General features: G+C 53.7%; 2 protein-coding genes across 6 annotated transcripts in view; both read left to right on the plus strand.

Annotated features, from left to right (window-relative positions):
* Positions 1 to 4405: 4405 nt before the first annotated feature.
* On the plus strand, positions 4406 to 13968 carry SRF (serum response factor). Of its 3 annotated transcripts, XM_033423980.2 has the most exons (8): positions 4406 to 5313; positions 6226 to 6300; positions 6940 to 7206; positions 8679 to 8940; positions 9500 to 9619; positions 10671 to 10862; positions 11280 to 11356; positions 11582 to 13968. In XM_033423980.2, the coding sequence occupies exons 1-8, from the start codon at positions 4795 to 4797 to the stop codon at positions 11675 to 11677; spliced, it is 1608 nt and encodes a 535-aa protein (XP_033279871.1). In that variant the 5' UTR covers positions 4406 to 4794; the 3' UTR covers positions 11678 to 13968. The 3 variants fall into 3 exon arrangements, with proteins under 3 accessions (XP_033279871.1, XP_033279872.1, XP_004267617.1); XM_033423981.2 differs by lacking the exon at positions 9500 to 9619; XM_004267569.4 differs by lacking the exon at positions 6226 to 6300.
* Positions 13969 to 14600: 632 nt separating this feature from the next.
* Positions 14601 to 15773, plus strand: part of CUL9 (cullin 9) — a 38477-nt gene continuing 37304 nt past the window's right edge. For all 3 annotated transcript variants that reach the window (XM_033423974.2, XM_033423975.2, XM_033423976.2), the window contains exon 1: positions 14601 to 14751. The gene's annotated coding sequence lies outside the window, so the exon portion shown is untranslated. The remainder of the gene's footprint in view (positions 14752 to 15773) is intronic.

The following is a 15773-nucleotide window of genomic DNA, read 5'->3' on the forward strand; positions in this document are numbered from 1 at the left end:
ACTAGCAAACAGAATCCAGCAACACATTAAAAGGATCATATACCATGATCAAGTGGGATTTATCCAAGGGATGCAAGGATTCTTCAATATACGCAAATCAATCAATGTGATACACCATATTAACAAATTGAAGAATAAAAACCATGTGATCATCTCAATAGATGCAGAAAAAGCTTTTGACAAAATTTAACACCGTTTTATGATTAAAAACTCTCCAGATAGTGGACACAGAGGGAAACTACCTCAACATAATAAAGGCCATATATGACAAACCCACAGCAAACATCATTCTCAAAGGTGAAAAACTGAAAGCATTTCCTCTAAGATCAGGAACAAGACAAGAATGTCCACTCTCGCCACTATTATTCCACATAGTTCTGGAAGTCCTAGCCATGGCAAACAGAGAAGAAAAAGAAATAAAAGGAATCCAAAAAATGAACTTATCTGCAAAGCAGAAATAGAGACGCAGATGTAGAGAACAAACTCATGGATACTAAGGGCGGAAGAGGGGGGTGGGATGAATTTGGAGATTGGGATTGACATATATACACTACTATGTATAAAATAGATAACTAATGAGAACCTACTGTATAGCACAGGGAATTCTACTCAATGCTCTCTGGTAACCTAAATGGGAAAGAACTCTTAAAAAAGAAGGGATAGGTCTTCCCTGGTGGCGCAGTGGTTGAGGGTCCGCCTGCCGATGCAGGGGACGCGGGTTCGTGCCCCGGTCTGGGAGCATCCCGCGTGCCGCGGAGTGGCTGGGCCCGTGGGCCATGGCCGCTGGGCCTGCGCGTCCGGAGCCTGTGCTCTGCAACGGGAGAGGCCACAACAGTGAGAGGCCGGCGTACCGCAAAAAAAAAAAAAGGGATATATTTTTACGTATAACTGATTCACATTACTGTACAGCAGAAATTAACATGACATCGTAAAGCAACTATACGCCAGTAAAAATTAAACACATTCCTCTTGTCTGATGGAAAGCACGATGAGTGTTTGCAGTGTGGCTTTTCCTGAAATTTCCTGGGCACACTGACTCATGACCTTTCCATTCCCCCTAATGCTGCCATCACCATTGAGACCTCTTTTCTTCTATATGAAGTTAAGAATTCCTGTGTAGAATTCTGCTCAATCTTATGTGGCAGCCTGGATGGGAGGGGAGTCTGGGGGAGAATGGATATGTGTATATGTACGGCTGAGTCGTTTTGCTGTGCACCTGAAACTATCACAACGTTGTTAATTGGTTATTTCCCAATGAAAACAGTTTTAGAGTGTTACAAATTTTTTTTTTTTTTTTTTTTTTTTTTGGTGATAGCAATTTTTTTAAAAGCAATCTTGGACTTGCCTGGTGTCGCAGTGGTTAAGAATCCACCTGCCAATGCAGGGGACGAGGGTTCGAGCCCTGGTCCGGGAAGATCCCACATGCCGCAGAGCACCTAAGCCCGTGCACCACAGCTACTGAGTCTGCACTCTAGAGCCCGAGAGCCACAACTACTGAAGCCCATGTGCCACAACTACTGAAGCCCGCGGCCTAGAGCCTGTGCTTCACAACAAAAGAAGCCACCGCAATGAGAGGCCTGCGCACCGCAACGAAGATTAGCCCCCGCTCGCTGCAACTAGAGAAAGCCCGCATGCAGCCACAAAGACCGAACACAGCCAAAAAATAAATTAATTTTTTAAAAAAGTAATAAATTTTTGTTCCAATTTTATTTGGGTGATAAAAATCAGGAGAAAGAAAGTTCAGGGTGGGAATGGTGTAGAATGAGGGGATCTGGCTGAAATTCTGATGCCCTTCTGGAGGTCCTTCATGGTCTGGATGGACAGGGGGCTACTGCGATCGAGGCCTTATCGGAGAAGCACCAAACTCACATTCCAGAGAGGCCAGGCAGGGGACTTATCTGAGTTCAGTGGGCTGTGCAGAGTCTATAGTGAACCTGGGAGCAGATGCCTCTTCTCTGGCCACCATTCAACTCTGCTCCATAATATTGGGCTCCTGCAGGCGCATAGGCCCGGGGTTGCTAAAAATTCCAATTTTTTGAGAGAGGCCAGATAATCAGATTTCTATGTAAAATCTCCTGATTTTAAAATATTCTATGGTCCAAAGAAGACACACCTATGAGCCAGTTTTTGATTGTAACTATCCACGTCAGCAGTTTTGTTTCCTGAACCTGCAGTAATGTGGTGTGGGTGGAGTGGTGCCCCCCTTCCCCCGCCGGTGATAAAGGGCTGTGAAGGAGCTGTGGCACTAATGCTGCTGTGCAATTGCCCTGGGGTTCGGTGAACTGGGAGAGACGGCAGCCTCTGTGAAGGGAAGCTGAGTACTTTTGTCATCCTGGACCCCCTTCCCTGCGGACGTGGCAGACGGCTGTCGACCTCTGCTGAGTGGAGTGCCACCGCTTAGGGCTGTCCACCCTGCGTGTCTAAAGTAGGTTTTTCAAATGGAAAAGTCTTTAGAAGCCAGGCAAGAATGAACCCCAACGGCTGTGATTTTGACTGTGCGGCTTAGACAAATCCCAAGCAAATGTTTGTGGCCCCTGAAGCCCGTCTGGAACCTATTTATCTATTTGACCTGTTCTTCCTCTTGAGCTAACACTTTCCATATGTTTAACTACCTGTTGTGCAGAGTAAATTAGGAAAAGAGAAAAAAAACTATTGGGAAAGGGGGGAGAGGAGGGCTCTTAATTCGTATTTAGGGGTTTGATGAACAAGCCATGTTTTTAGTATGTATGTGTATATGTATGTATATATACACACATGATATCTCACAAATCACTTGAACATACTTTATTTCAGTATTTTTCAGTCTTTGGATTGCGTTTGACGTTGTCATCCCGTATACACACATTGAATTATATGAAACTGACAGTATCCTACCCTCCTGACCTATAAAATGGCAATTTTTTATGGTTCAAACTAAAAATAATGCAAAGAAAAGTTTTATGCAACAATATTTACTCTTGTCTCTTTTTTTTGTGAGACCCATTACTTTATTAATTTAAATGCTGGTTGCAGTATACTAAATTGATTTCACTATCACTACCACTTTATTCACAACTGACTGCTTTATTTAATCTTCATAACAATTTTTAAGGCGGGAATCATCACCCTATGCCATCCCCTTAAACACAAGAGGCTGTTTATCCTAGGGACAAGGTGATTAACTCCCTAACCACTTACTTAGACCACCACTGCACTTTAATCTATATCTCATCTAATCTTTTTAAGGACCTCATACCGACAATGAGTAATGTGGAGTTTGGAGAGGTCAAAAACTTGTTTCCAGGCACAGGGCTGGGAAGAGGCAGCTTCCAGATTTTAATAATTTCTGTAATAGTAAAGCTCAAGCTATTTTCACTGCCTTGGAGCTAAGAACCAGACCCAGACCCTGAACCTGGGTTTTGCAGCACTCCACTCTTCTTTTTTTTCCTCCTATGGGCTTTGCTTGGCTTTCAAAAGAAGGGCGTGTGTGTGTGCGTGTGTGCGCGTGTGTGTGTGTGTGTGTGTGTGTGTGTGTGTGACGCATGCACTTGCTTGCTTGCTTAAACTTTCTGTCCGGCTACACTTTTTCCCAGGCCTTTGCACTGGTTGAGGGGTGGGCTTTATCCCCGCGACCACCCCCTCCCCCAGCCCAGGCCACAGCTGGAAGTCTTTACAGATCATCATCTCTCCTCCCTGCCCCCATTGGGGACCGGGAGGCCGACTGTCTCCCCCGGTCTTTTCCAGATGTACGTCTGCCAAAGATCCCCGCCCCCCCCCCAAAACCAGTATAGAGAATGATGAATGAGGACCGGGGAGCTGGCCTGGTGGGAAAGTGTCGTCGCCTTGAAAAGAGAGGGAAAGGGAAAGGAAGTAGTGGGGGGGGAGGGGAAGCGGTGGAGCAGAGAGGCCGCAGGGCGAAGAGTGTAGACAGCGGGGACACAAGCCCCCTTTGCTCCGCCAGTAACGTTGACTCCCTCGGGAAGGCGTGGGGAAATGCTCTAATCCCTGCAGTCCCTGGGAATTTGGGCTGCATATCATTTACTGCAATCCGCACAATCCACTCAGGGACTATCCCAGTGTTAGCTTCCAGCCCTTCCAGCTCCGGGTTCCCAGTACCGCTCCCTCTCCTCCGCAAGACTGCGCTCCAGTGCTCTGCCAGGCTTCCTCTACCGCAGGTTCCTCCCAATTCTCTACCATTCTCTGGTCAGGGGGGCGGAGTCGTATCGCCTCTCCTGTTCCTTTAAGAGGCGTCGGCTCCTCCCCTTTCGGAGTAGCCGTCTGACGCGTGATGACAGCAGCGAGTTCGGTATGTCTATGCAAATAAGCGCTCCCTGTGGGCCAATGGGGAGCGGAGGTGCTGGAACGGCGGACCAATGGGGCGGGGGTGCAGGGGCTCACCATATAAGGAGCGGCCTCGCCATAAAAGGAAACATTGTATCTCTTTATATGGGGGGAAGGGTCGGGGGATCCCTCGCCACCAGCGCGTGGTCCCGGCCCCCTCCACCCGCCGTCTCGGCCGCGGCCAGCAGCCCCTGCCCCCCGGGGGACGCTGACGGCCGCCGGGCGCGCCGCCCTAGAGTACGGACAGGGGGCGCTCCGCGCGGCCTGGGGCAACCCGGGCCACAGGGCCAGGAAAGTGAGGGCCCAGGTCGGCCCGGGCGTGCAGGGGCCCCGGGTTCGCAGCGGCAGCGGCGGCAGCGATAGCGGCACTAAGCAGCAGCGGGAGCGCCGGGTTGAGCCGGGAAGCCGATGGCGGCGGCGGCGGCGGCTCCGATTCCTCGCTGACTGCCCGTCCGCCCTCCTACTTTGAGCGCCATGTTACCGAGCCAAGCTGGGGCCGCGGCGGCGCTGGGCCGGGGCTCGGCCCTGGGGGGCAGCCTGAACCGGACCCCGACGGGGCGGCCAGGCGGTGGAGGCGGCGGCGGGACTCGCGGGGCTAACGGGGGCCGGGTCCCCGGGAACGGCGCGGGGCTCGGCCCGGGCCGCCTTGAGCGGGAGGCTGCAGCAGCAGCGACAACCACCCCAGCGCCCACCGCGGGGGCCCTCTACAGCGGCAGCGAGGGTGACTCGGAGTCGGGCGAGGAGGAGGAGCTGGGCGCGGAGCGGCGCGGCCTGAAGCGGAGCCTGAGCGAGATGGAGCTCGGCGTGGTGGTCGGTGGGCCCGAGGCGGCGGCGGCGGCCACTGGGGGCTACGGGCCGGTGAGCGGCGCAGTGAGCGGCGCCAAGCCGGGTAAGAAGACTCGGGGCCGCGTGAAGATCAAGATGGAGTTCATCGACAACAAGCTGCGGCGCTACACGACCTTCAGCAAGAGGAAGACGGGCATCATGAAGAAGGTACCGGGCCGGGAGGCTGGCTGGCCACGGGAGACCGGGAGGGTGGGGACGCGCAAGGGGAGCCCGGGAAGGAGGCAGAGCCGAGGCGGAGGTGAGAGGCGGCGAGTCCGCAGGAGGTGTGTGGGAGGGGATGGCTGTTGCCCCAGGAGGGTGAAAGGGGAGGGGCCGCCAGGGAAATGTGGGGAGAGGGGAGATGCCGGGAACGTCCGGAAAAGAGAGGAAAGGCGCCGAGGTGGGAGTGACGGGCGCCAGAGAGGAACGGGGCCCTCGTAGAGCGGAGGAGTGAGGAGTGGTAATGGGAGGCTGCGGGGCTGCCCGGGAGGTGGTTAATGAGACCCGGGGGTCAGTAGGTCCAGTGCGCTCTGGTGTTGGGGGGAAGGCGCCGGAAAAGCAGGGAGAAGAGAAGGTATGGGGGTGAGGAGGTTGGAGCTGCATAACAACAATGAGCGAACATGTGTGGGAGGAAGGTGGGCATCACTAGAGTAGTGCAGGCTGGAAGGATGGGCAGGGCTGATGACCGAATGGGGCTTAAGAGCCCCAGGTAAGGGAGCAGGGCAGGAGAACTGATGCTGCCCTGAGCATCAGAAACCAAGTCCTGAGGTGGCCATGTGTCTTCCGTGCATCCACTGGAAGCTGGCACACTCCCTGCAGGACAGGCTTCAGAACCATTTGCCCTTGGAACAAGTGGGATTTCCAGCCCTAGGGAAAAATCTGTGCACGGAGTTTGGGGAGAAGGTTTGCAGAGGTACCTAGAAATGCCTCCTCTTCTAGCTGATTATCCAGTGAAAAGGATGAGGAAAGGAGTTGTCCTGGGGTATAGAAGACATGGGAAGAGATGAAAGCAGAGGAACTGGGAAACAAGAAGCTAGAACTCTGGGAACATTGGCCGGTGTTTATATTTATCCCATATAGAAACCAAGGCTGCTTCCAGTGGGTTGTGGAACTTTGTTGGGAGTGAGGATGCTATCTATGGGGCCATCCTTGAAGGTCTGTGAAGGTCCCCTTCCTGGGTTTATGGCAGGGTAGTAGCTGCTAATCTAGCTGCCATCTCCCCTCATTCCAGACACTGTTGAATCATGACAAAGAAAGAGAAAAGGGGGAGCAGAGTATTATAGAGCAGGACAAAATGGCAACAGGTTAGTGCCTGTGCAGTTTCTAGGAAGAAACATGGGACATTTTAGAGCTTAGGTGGCCCCTTATCCCTAATATCTATGTGACTTCCAGTGTAGTAGCGACTTCATCCTGGTCCCTGTGACAGTGAAGAGGTAGTGGGAGCCATCCCTTTGTGAGGCTCTGGGCACCAAGCTGTAGTGAGGAGCAGCTACCTGGGCCCCTCCATGTCTGCTGAGGTGTTATATGTTCTGTCACCGGGAGCTGTGGCTATTTGCTTGGGGTATCTGCAGGTCAGTGAGGCTGTTCCTCAAAAGAGAAGCATGGGGTTTTTCTACTCTTCAGCTCACCTTCAGATATCCTTCAGATAAGACCCCTATAGAGTCACTGGAGAGGAAGGTAATTATGGGAGTGGGGGCTTGAGATCACTGTGTACTTCCCTCTCTTTCCCACTACCCAAGGAAGGTAGAGATTAAAAGTTTTGCTGACCTACCCATCTCCCCCCCCCACCCCCAGGCCTATGAGCTGTCCACGCTGACAGGGACACAGGTGCTGTTGCTGGTGGCCAGTGAGACAGGCCATGTGTATACCTTTGCCACCCGCAAACTGCAGCCCATGATCACCAGTGAGACTGGCAAGGCACTGATTCAGACCTGCCTCAACTCGCCAGACTCTCCACCCCGCTCAGACCCCACCACAGACCAGAGAATGAGTGCCACGGGCTTTGAAGAAACAGATCTCACCTACCAGGTGTCGGAGTCCGACAGCAGTGGGGAGACCAAGGTGTGTTTGGGTCCCCTGTCTGAGGGGAAGGAAGGGGAGGGACTTGACCGGCAGAGAGGGGAAGGGGTCTCTCTCCCTCGCCCAGGACAGGTGGATAGGTGCCTACTGATGTGGAGTGGAGCCGGGTTAGTGCCCCGCATCTTAGGGTACAGGTGTCCATCCTCTCTATTCTGACAGGAGGCTGGCCCCCTAGATAAGCGGGCGGCCTCCGTGCCCATATAAGGCCGGCTCCGGCTCCACGCCGGCCTCCCGCCTGCAGCCCGCCTGCCTGGCAGGGCCCTTGCATTCCTCCCGCCAGCTGTCTCCCTGCTGGGGGCGGGGGCGTCGCTTAGCCCTGCCCTCCTGGCCGGCTGGGTGGCCGGGGAGTAGGAAGGGAGTGCTCATGGGTTCCAGGGTCCTGGGAAGCCAGCACTGTCAGCAGGCAGGCTGGCTGACTAGGCTGGAGACTACCTTGCTAGCCAGCCGCCTGCCTCTTCAGGATGTCCGGGTCTGCGCACGTTAGGGAGTGTATTCGCCCGGCTGCTAGGGATGCCAGCCGTGGTTACGCCTCCCCCTTCCTTTTCCCGGTAAGGAGAGGGGGCGGAGCTTCCTCCCTTGCTGCTCTGGGGAGCTCCACCTTCTGTGTGGCCCTTCACTAACTGGCCAATCGGAGGAAGCAGCACTGTTTGCCTTAGCAACGCCTCCGCCAATCAGGGGCTTCAAGCTCCACTGCTTAGCAAACATCCCGCGCTGACCCAGCTCCAGTATCGGAGCCCCCTCAGTTCTCTGGGCCTGGTTCTCAGCTCGTGGCTTCCTCCTTCCCCTTCTAAGAACAAAGCCTCCCTGAGGGGCGAGTCAGTGCTCTAGGCTCCCCACTCTTTTAGCAGTAGGGCTAATATATTCGCATGAAATTTTGCTGAATGAATAAATCCTTTTGGTGCTTCCTTGCCAAACCCCCAAGATCGCTCTCAAACCCTAAATTCCCTGAAAAACTGTCGGTCCCTATCTCAGAAGCCTGGCAATTCAGATCTGGAAGGACCCTTTTAAGGATGACATAGTAGCCCAGCTCCCTCATGTTTACAGAAGAAGAAAACTGAGGCTCAGAAAGAAGAGGTTTTCCAAGGGTCACACAGGATATCATTGCCAGAGCTGGGAACAGACCTCAGGTGACATTATCATTGTCATCATTATAAGAGCAGCAAATACTGCTTTTTTTATAAGCCAGGCACTATTCTAAGTGTTTTACATATGTTAACCTCTTTAATCTTCACAACACCTATGGGGTAGGTATTATCCTTCTTTTACAGACAGAAGACTAAAGAAAAAAGCTCAGCAGCTCAATAACTTGTCTAAGAGTCAGGCTGCAGGTAAATGGTGGACTTGGGATTTGAATGCAAGCACACTGGTTCCATTCTGGGCTGTCAATCCACACAGTTTCTTGAAGGGGCAGGGTCTGGTAGAGGCTCACCACTCCATCTTTACTCTGGGTGTAGGATACACTGAAACCGGCCTTTACTGTCACCAACCTGCCGGGTACCACCTCCACCATCCAGACAGCACCCAGCACCTCTACCACCATGCAAGTCAGCAGCGGCCCCTCCTTTCCCATCACCAACTACCTGGCACCAGTGTCTGCTAGCGTCAGCCCCAGCGCTGTCAGCAGTGCCAACGGGACTGTGCTGAAGAGTACAGGCAGTGGCCCTGTTTCCTCTGGGGGCCTCATGCAGCTGCCTACCAGCTTCACCCTGATGCCTGGTGAGTCACAAGGGGCAAACTGAGCATGCTAAGAGTGGGTTTAGGGCTGGCACAAGGAGAATGACTTTCCTCACTCAGAAGGAGGGTGAACAGGGGCCAGAGCCTGAGAGAAGCCTCTTATGTCCCATTGGTAGGCACTGGGTCCCTCCCCACTGGGACTTGAACTATCCTTGTCAGTAAGTTTCAGCCATATGCTCTGGCCTTGTCTAGCAAGCCAGCCCTGTGCCTCCATTGCCACAAGGACAGCAGACATTCTACCACTTCCTTACCTTGACTGGAAGGCAGGTCATGTCCTTGATGGGTCAGTGCCTGCTCCTGTGTCAACTGAAGAGGGTAGAGTCAGGGCCTAGGGCAGGAGGAGGAGGGAAGGGCAAGAGCAGAGTGTGGAAGCCCCTGGAGACAAGATTCTGGTCATGAAGGGCCTCTTTGGCTCCCAGGAAAGATAGTGATGGGAGTCGGGGATAGAATGCCAGACCTTGGGCCTGGGGGTGTTTGAGGGTGCTTGGTGCAGGTGGTGGCTGGGTAGGACAGAGCACGAGTAAGTCTCTGTGTCTCATAGGTGGGGCAGTGGCCCAGCAGGTCCCAGTGCAGGCCATTCAGGTGCACCAGGCCCCACAGCAAGCGTCTCCCTCTCGCGACAGCAGCACAGACCTCACGCAGACCTCCTCCAGCGGGACAGGTATAGCTCGAAGCTCTGTCACCTCCCTGCTCTGCCTCCTTCATGAGGCCTAGCAGCAGGTGCCCAGCAGTATCCATCCCATAACTAAGGTCAGAGAATTTCTTCATGTGGAGACTGAGGCTTTGGGGTTAACCCTTACCCTAATCCTTATGAGAAAGTCAGGTGAGGATGGTTGGGTTTTGACTCCTGCCCTGCAGTAGGGCTGTGGATTTCAGGAAGAAATTAGGGACCATTGAAGCTACACTCCTTACTTAGGTGAGAAGCCTGAAGCCCAGAAAGGAGAAGTTACTTGCCCAAAGACACACGTTTGCTCAATTACCAGGAAGGACTTCTAGAGTAGTTATCTCCTTGTGGGAGGGTGTTCTAGGTTTTGAGTAACCATAATTCCCCTCTGTGTCTCTAGTCATTTCAGAAATGACGAGACACTTTAAAAATAAAAGTACTTTTAAGTACTTTAAGTTATTTGCAACCTTGTTACACGAAGTTTGGTCTGTGGAAAGAGGACCAGTATCACAGCATCACCTGGGAGCTTGATAGAAATGCAGACTCTTTAGCCTCACCCCAAACCTACTGAATCAGAATCCACACTTTTAACAAGTTCCCCCGGTGACTGTATGCACGTTAACATTGGAGAAGTGCTTATTTAAAAGCTGAATCTGTTAGCCACATGTTGAGGAAGAGGGAAGAGGAGTGAGAACAAGTGAAAAACGGGATGAGGGAGCTCTCTAAAAGAAGAGTATCTGAGTTTCCTTGGGTTGGGTCAGTCATTGTAATCTTTGCTTTTCCCAGGGCCTTGGGGTCTTGGAACAGAGCAGATAGATAATGGAATAGAACGATGTGATAGGATACACTTAAAGGTTGGTGTGGTTGTGTTCAAGAAAAAATAAGGATATTCTTAGTTGATGACAGGGAACCGAGGAATAAGTTTTATCTAGCTTTTGACCTGGGAAATGGCAAGAGGGCTCCGGAGGCCTGGGGTTCCCGGGGGTGGGATGGGGGATGTTAATATGGACCAGTGCCGACCTCCCTGACGGGTGTTTGTGTTTGCCAGTGACGTTGCCCGCCACCATCATGACGTCATCTGTGCCCACAACTGTGGGAGGTCACATGATGTACCCCAGCCCCCATGCAGTGATGTATGCACCCACCTCGGGCCTGGCTGATGGCAGCCTCACCGTGCTCAATGCCTTCTCCCAGGCACCATCCACCATGCAGGTGTCCCACAGCCAGGTCCAGGAGCAAGGTGAGGTTTGGGGGGGCAGGGCTGCCGAAAGGAGGGCCATTTCCTCCCTTACACACACACACACACACACACACTCACACACACACACACACTCACACACTCACACTCAAATGCCTCCCCCAACTCAGATGCACACACTCACACGTAACCCAAACCAGGTGCTCACACATATACCTACACATTTACACACACAGATGTTTGCACACATACTCCAGCACCCAGGCTGTCCACTTGGACACTCATGCACACTTGAACACCCACACCCACATACATACTTAGACACATTTGGACACTTACCTTTGGGCACTTACATCTGAGACTCACCCAGTCACTTGTGCATTTATCACCACACCTCCAAGATCTGGAAGTTTCTCTTGAGCAAGTGATTTGAGTTTTTCCTGTGGCTTTTTAATGCAGGTGGCGTCCCCCAGGTGTTCCTGACAGCGCCATCTGGGACAGTGCAGATCCCTGTTTCTGCAGTTCAGCTTCACCAGGTAGGTGGGGGCACCTTTCACCCCAGTCAGCCAGCCCCTTCTTTATCTTGACCTCAGGGGTTCCATTACTGGGTGGTCCAAGCCAAGATCCTTAGCCGAGAGGCCTCTCCATTTTCCTGGTCAGGCCTGTGTGGTGGGCAGGCAGGCAGGTGAGCAGGGGGCAGCCTGAGCTGGCTGGTCAGGTCCAGCCCCCTACGTCCTCCTCACACATCCCCTTCCCTCCAGATGGCTGTGATAGGGCAGCAGGCCGGGAGCAGCAGCAACCTCACCGAATTACAGGTGGTGAACCTGGATGCCGCCCACAGCACCAAGAGTGACTGATCCGCCCTGCCGCCCTGGACAGATGGCCCAAGGGATGGCACCACTTATTTATTGTTGCCTTTTCACGTTTTCTTTACACACATGTTGACGGGCCGCAGGAGGGAGGCGGGGAGGAGCAGTGGGCAGCCACAGGACTGAGCCCTCTCACTCCAGCCAAAGAAATGGGCCAGCCTGCCCTCCACCCCATCCTCCCTCACCCTCCCCTCCTTCTAGCTCCACCTCCCATCTCTGTCGATGGTGGGGCTGTCCTGCCTCCTCAGACTCCCCTTGCCAGCTTGGCTCCGTGTTTGCCATGAGTATTAGCTTACCCAATGGGACCGTGCTCCCCCTCCCACACACAGGTCTCTGTGGGACGAGGCACTGTGTCCCCCTGAGGAAGCAGTCGGGGTCCTCTCCCCAGCCTCCTTGCTGACCCCACGTCAGCTCTGCGTCTGCCACAGGCTGGGTCAAAAGAGCCCTAACCCTGCCCCTCAGGGAGCCAGCTGGGGAGATGGGGCTTCTTCCCTCAAGACTTGCCCGTGCCTGTGGCCCCTGCAGCTGCTGAGTAGCGGGGCCTGTGCGCGGAGCAGATTCCTTGGGTGACCTGCCCTGCCCAGCCGCTCTCCTCGGAACTCCGGGGGCTACTGGGTTGGAGGGAACCACCGGTGTTCCCTCTCCCCGTCTTCCCCCCCGTCCTCCCAGCTGCTTTACTTAAAGTTGATTTTGAACTTTTTATTTGAGGAGACGAAGTGAAAACAAATCTATAAATATATATTTTTAAAATATTTAACTTTTTTTTATGGCGTTTTTCTCGTCCCCCTCCCTGCCCAAGCTCCCCTTCCCTGGGGAGCCCTGGGGCTCCCTGGAGCTGGCTGGGCTTCTGTGGACAGAGCTGCCCCATGAGCTTGGGGCCCGCCAGTGTACGGGGGAGATGCTGGGATCACCCGGTCCTGGGTTGTTTCCAGGAGAAAACCGGGGGAGGGGCCCTCAGGCCATGCCCCAACGGGGTGGGGAGGGTGACCCACAGCTCTGGGCCTCTTTTTGTCCTTCAGGGCTGTTGCTAGGGAGAGGGAAAAGGGAGACCAAATGTGGGGATGGGGGTGGGAGGGTGTCAGAGGCAACCGACTTCATTTGTGCCACACGCATGGGCATTGCAGCCTTGTGTGCCCCCAGGCCTGCAGCTGCCTGGGGCCCAAGTTGCAGTGAGCAGGGTGGGGTCTGGGAGGGGGCGGAAGGCAGGAATGGGGGGGCAGAAGAAATGGGAGCAGCTCTTGGGCTGAGTGTGGGGATAGGGGAGCCAGAAATGGCAGCTCTCCCAGGGAGTGAGCAGCTACTGTAACTTTTTAAAATTAAGACAAAAAGCCTTGAAGAAAATGACTTTATTTTTCTAAGTGTAACCTCAGTATTTATGTAATTTGTACAGGGGCCGTGCCCCACCCCCTCTACCTGCTTTGGGGTAGACCTTGAGGGTGGGCCAACATGGGGGAGGGTCTTTTACCCTGTGTCAGAGCCTACCTTTACCACCTGTATCCAGAGAGGGAGCTTTTCCAGAACAGGGCAGCGGTGGAGTGGAGTTTTATTAACCCCTTAGGACTGCCTTCAGTAGGAACAAGCCTGCTTCTGTGATTAGGTGAAGGGGTGGGGGAAATTTTTACGCACAGCCTAGTTATCAAGGGGGTGATTTGCCGACATGTTTGAGAACCTCCGAACCTCTAACCCCCGTTGCTGTCTTGCCCCAGTTTGGGGTGCCAAGATGGAAGTCATCTTTCTGGCTTTCTCCTGGAGGTAGCTGGGGGCTTATGGGTGGCTTACAAGATTGGGGCATGGCAAATCAGGGGCTAGAGAGTGGGGGAGCTTGGGACTCAGGTCTGTAACTGCCCAGCCCCTTTTCTCTGCTCTTGTTTTCACTCCACCATCACTCACTCACTCCCCCCTCTCACCCAGGGGAGGAGACCTTGATGAATTCCTCCTCTCCTTCCCACAAAAGACAGACCCAGTGAGTGAATCAGGCAAAGTGCTTATAATGTGTGTTGTGTGAGCGTGGCCTTGGGAGAACATGTGTGCGTCAGGGATGAGGTGGCATTTATATGTGCAGCGACCCTTGGTGTTTCCCTTCCTTGGTGGCTCTGGGGTGTGTGTGTGTGCCTGAGTGAATGTGTGTGTGTGAATGTGGGGTGTGTATGTTAGTGGTTTCTACTTCCCTGGGATGCTGACCCAGGAATAGTGGACATGGTCACAGTCCTATGTACAGAGCTTTCTTTTGTATCAAGAAAAAATACTCTTTCAATAAATGTATCATTTTTGTGCACAGACTGTGGGGTCTTTGCCTTTGTTTTCCCATATTGGAGGGAGGGAGGTGTGAACATGAATCAAACCCCAAAAGTTGCTGCTCTGAGAAGCAAGCCTGTCTGATGAAATGCTAAGGGGTGCTTTGGGCTGTTGAAATTCTAGGATTATCCTTGAGGAACATTTCCGGGGGGGCTCGGGCATTTATCTTTGGCCCCAGCTGTGCTAGGTGCTTAGGTCAACACAGAGAGGAGCAATTTTAATTAATAGGAAAAGTGACGCAACCAATCCAAAGCATCGGGTTTGGGAAACTCAGGGCCACGTGACCTAGTGCAAAATAAGAGGAAAGCCCTAGGGTGGGAGTGTGAGTTTCGGTGGGGGATGAGGAAGGCAGACCTAGTGAAGGGGAGGGAGGGCTTCAAAGTTGATATTGGATGGAAAGGGCTGCCTACGGCTGCTGAGAAAGGAGCAATGTGACCACTACCCCGGGCTCCGCGGGCAACCGCCCACTCACCCCTCCCCCGGCCGCTCGCCCCAGCGCAGCAGCCCCCGAGTACTACGCATGCTCCGCTTGCGCGCTGCGCTGCTGCTGCGCTCGGCTGTGGGCCGCGGTGGGACCCGTAGCCGCCGGGCAGTGCGTGCACTCGCGACGTGACCCGGAAGGGAGCTGCTGAGGAGGCGGGGCCAGGACGGCGGGGCCAGGACGGAGGGACCAGGACGGCGGGGCCAGGACGGAGGGACCAGGACGGCGGGGCCAGGACGGCAGGACCAGCGCTGTGTCCCAGCAGGGCCGAGCCGGGCGGTGGGAGGTGAGAGGAGAGTTCTGCGACGACCCGGTCCCTGCCTCGTTCCCTCCCCGGTCCCTTGCCCACTCTCCGTGGGGCTGACGACAGGAGCCAGGTCTTGCTGAGATTCGTTCGGACCAGTCAGCCTCCTGCGACCGCGCCTCTCCATCCTCACCCCGCCCTCCAAGCCCGTTCCTGTGGCGATACGGGCCTCCTCTACGGCCCCTGGGCCTGCAAGCTCGGGCCTGATCTTGCCACCTACGCCTACCTGCTGTCTCATCCCCGAGTTTATTGCTCCCGTTCTAAGCCCTCCCTCTCCCCCCATTTAGGCCTTTCCGATGGTGTTACTTCACCCTGCTCATCAGTTGTCCATTGCACATCTCTGGTTACCTCCCTGTCCTGCCCCCCATGCTAACTGGACCCCTACCCCCATCGAGGTCCACATCCCATGTTTCCCCTCCTCTTCACGCCTTCTGTTCTCATCTTCTATCCCTGTACCCCGACATGACCCCTGCCCTGATCACCATTTCTTCATCTTGGTTTATCCTCCGTTCTTATCCTCATCATTCCCTGTTGTCCCCCACTGCTTCATAGTGTTCCCTGACCACTAGCATAGCCATCACCCCACACGTATTTATAATCCTTTCTGGGTTAACAGCGTTCCGTTTATCTGGGGACTGATCCTACCTTCTCCTTCTCTGAGAATAATAATATTAGATTCTGTTTACTAAGCGCTCACTGTATGTTAGAGGCTGTTCTAAATGCTTTATGTAGTGATTTTAGTTTTTACAACAACTTCGTGAGTTGGGTATGAATATTATTACCATCTTTCAGAGGAGGGAACTGAGGCATAGAAGTTAAGTAACTTGTCCAAAAGCATGCACACAGTAAATGAAAGAGCCAGAATTCAGAGTCCCATTTATCTGACTCTGAATCTGTACTGTTGATACATTGCCTCTCTAGAATCTCTACTGTCTCCTGACCTCATTCCCTAGCCTCAACTCCACGATTACTACTTCTGTCTATAACTACCTGACTTAGAGCCT

This window comes from Orcinus orca, chromosome 10 (assembly GCF_937001465.1).
Source record: "Orcinus orca chromosome 10, mOrcOrc1.1, whole genome shotgun sequence".
Classification (NCBI taxonomy): Eukaryota; Metazoa; Chordata; class Mammalia; order Artiodactyla; family Delphinidae; genus Orcinus; species Orcinus orca.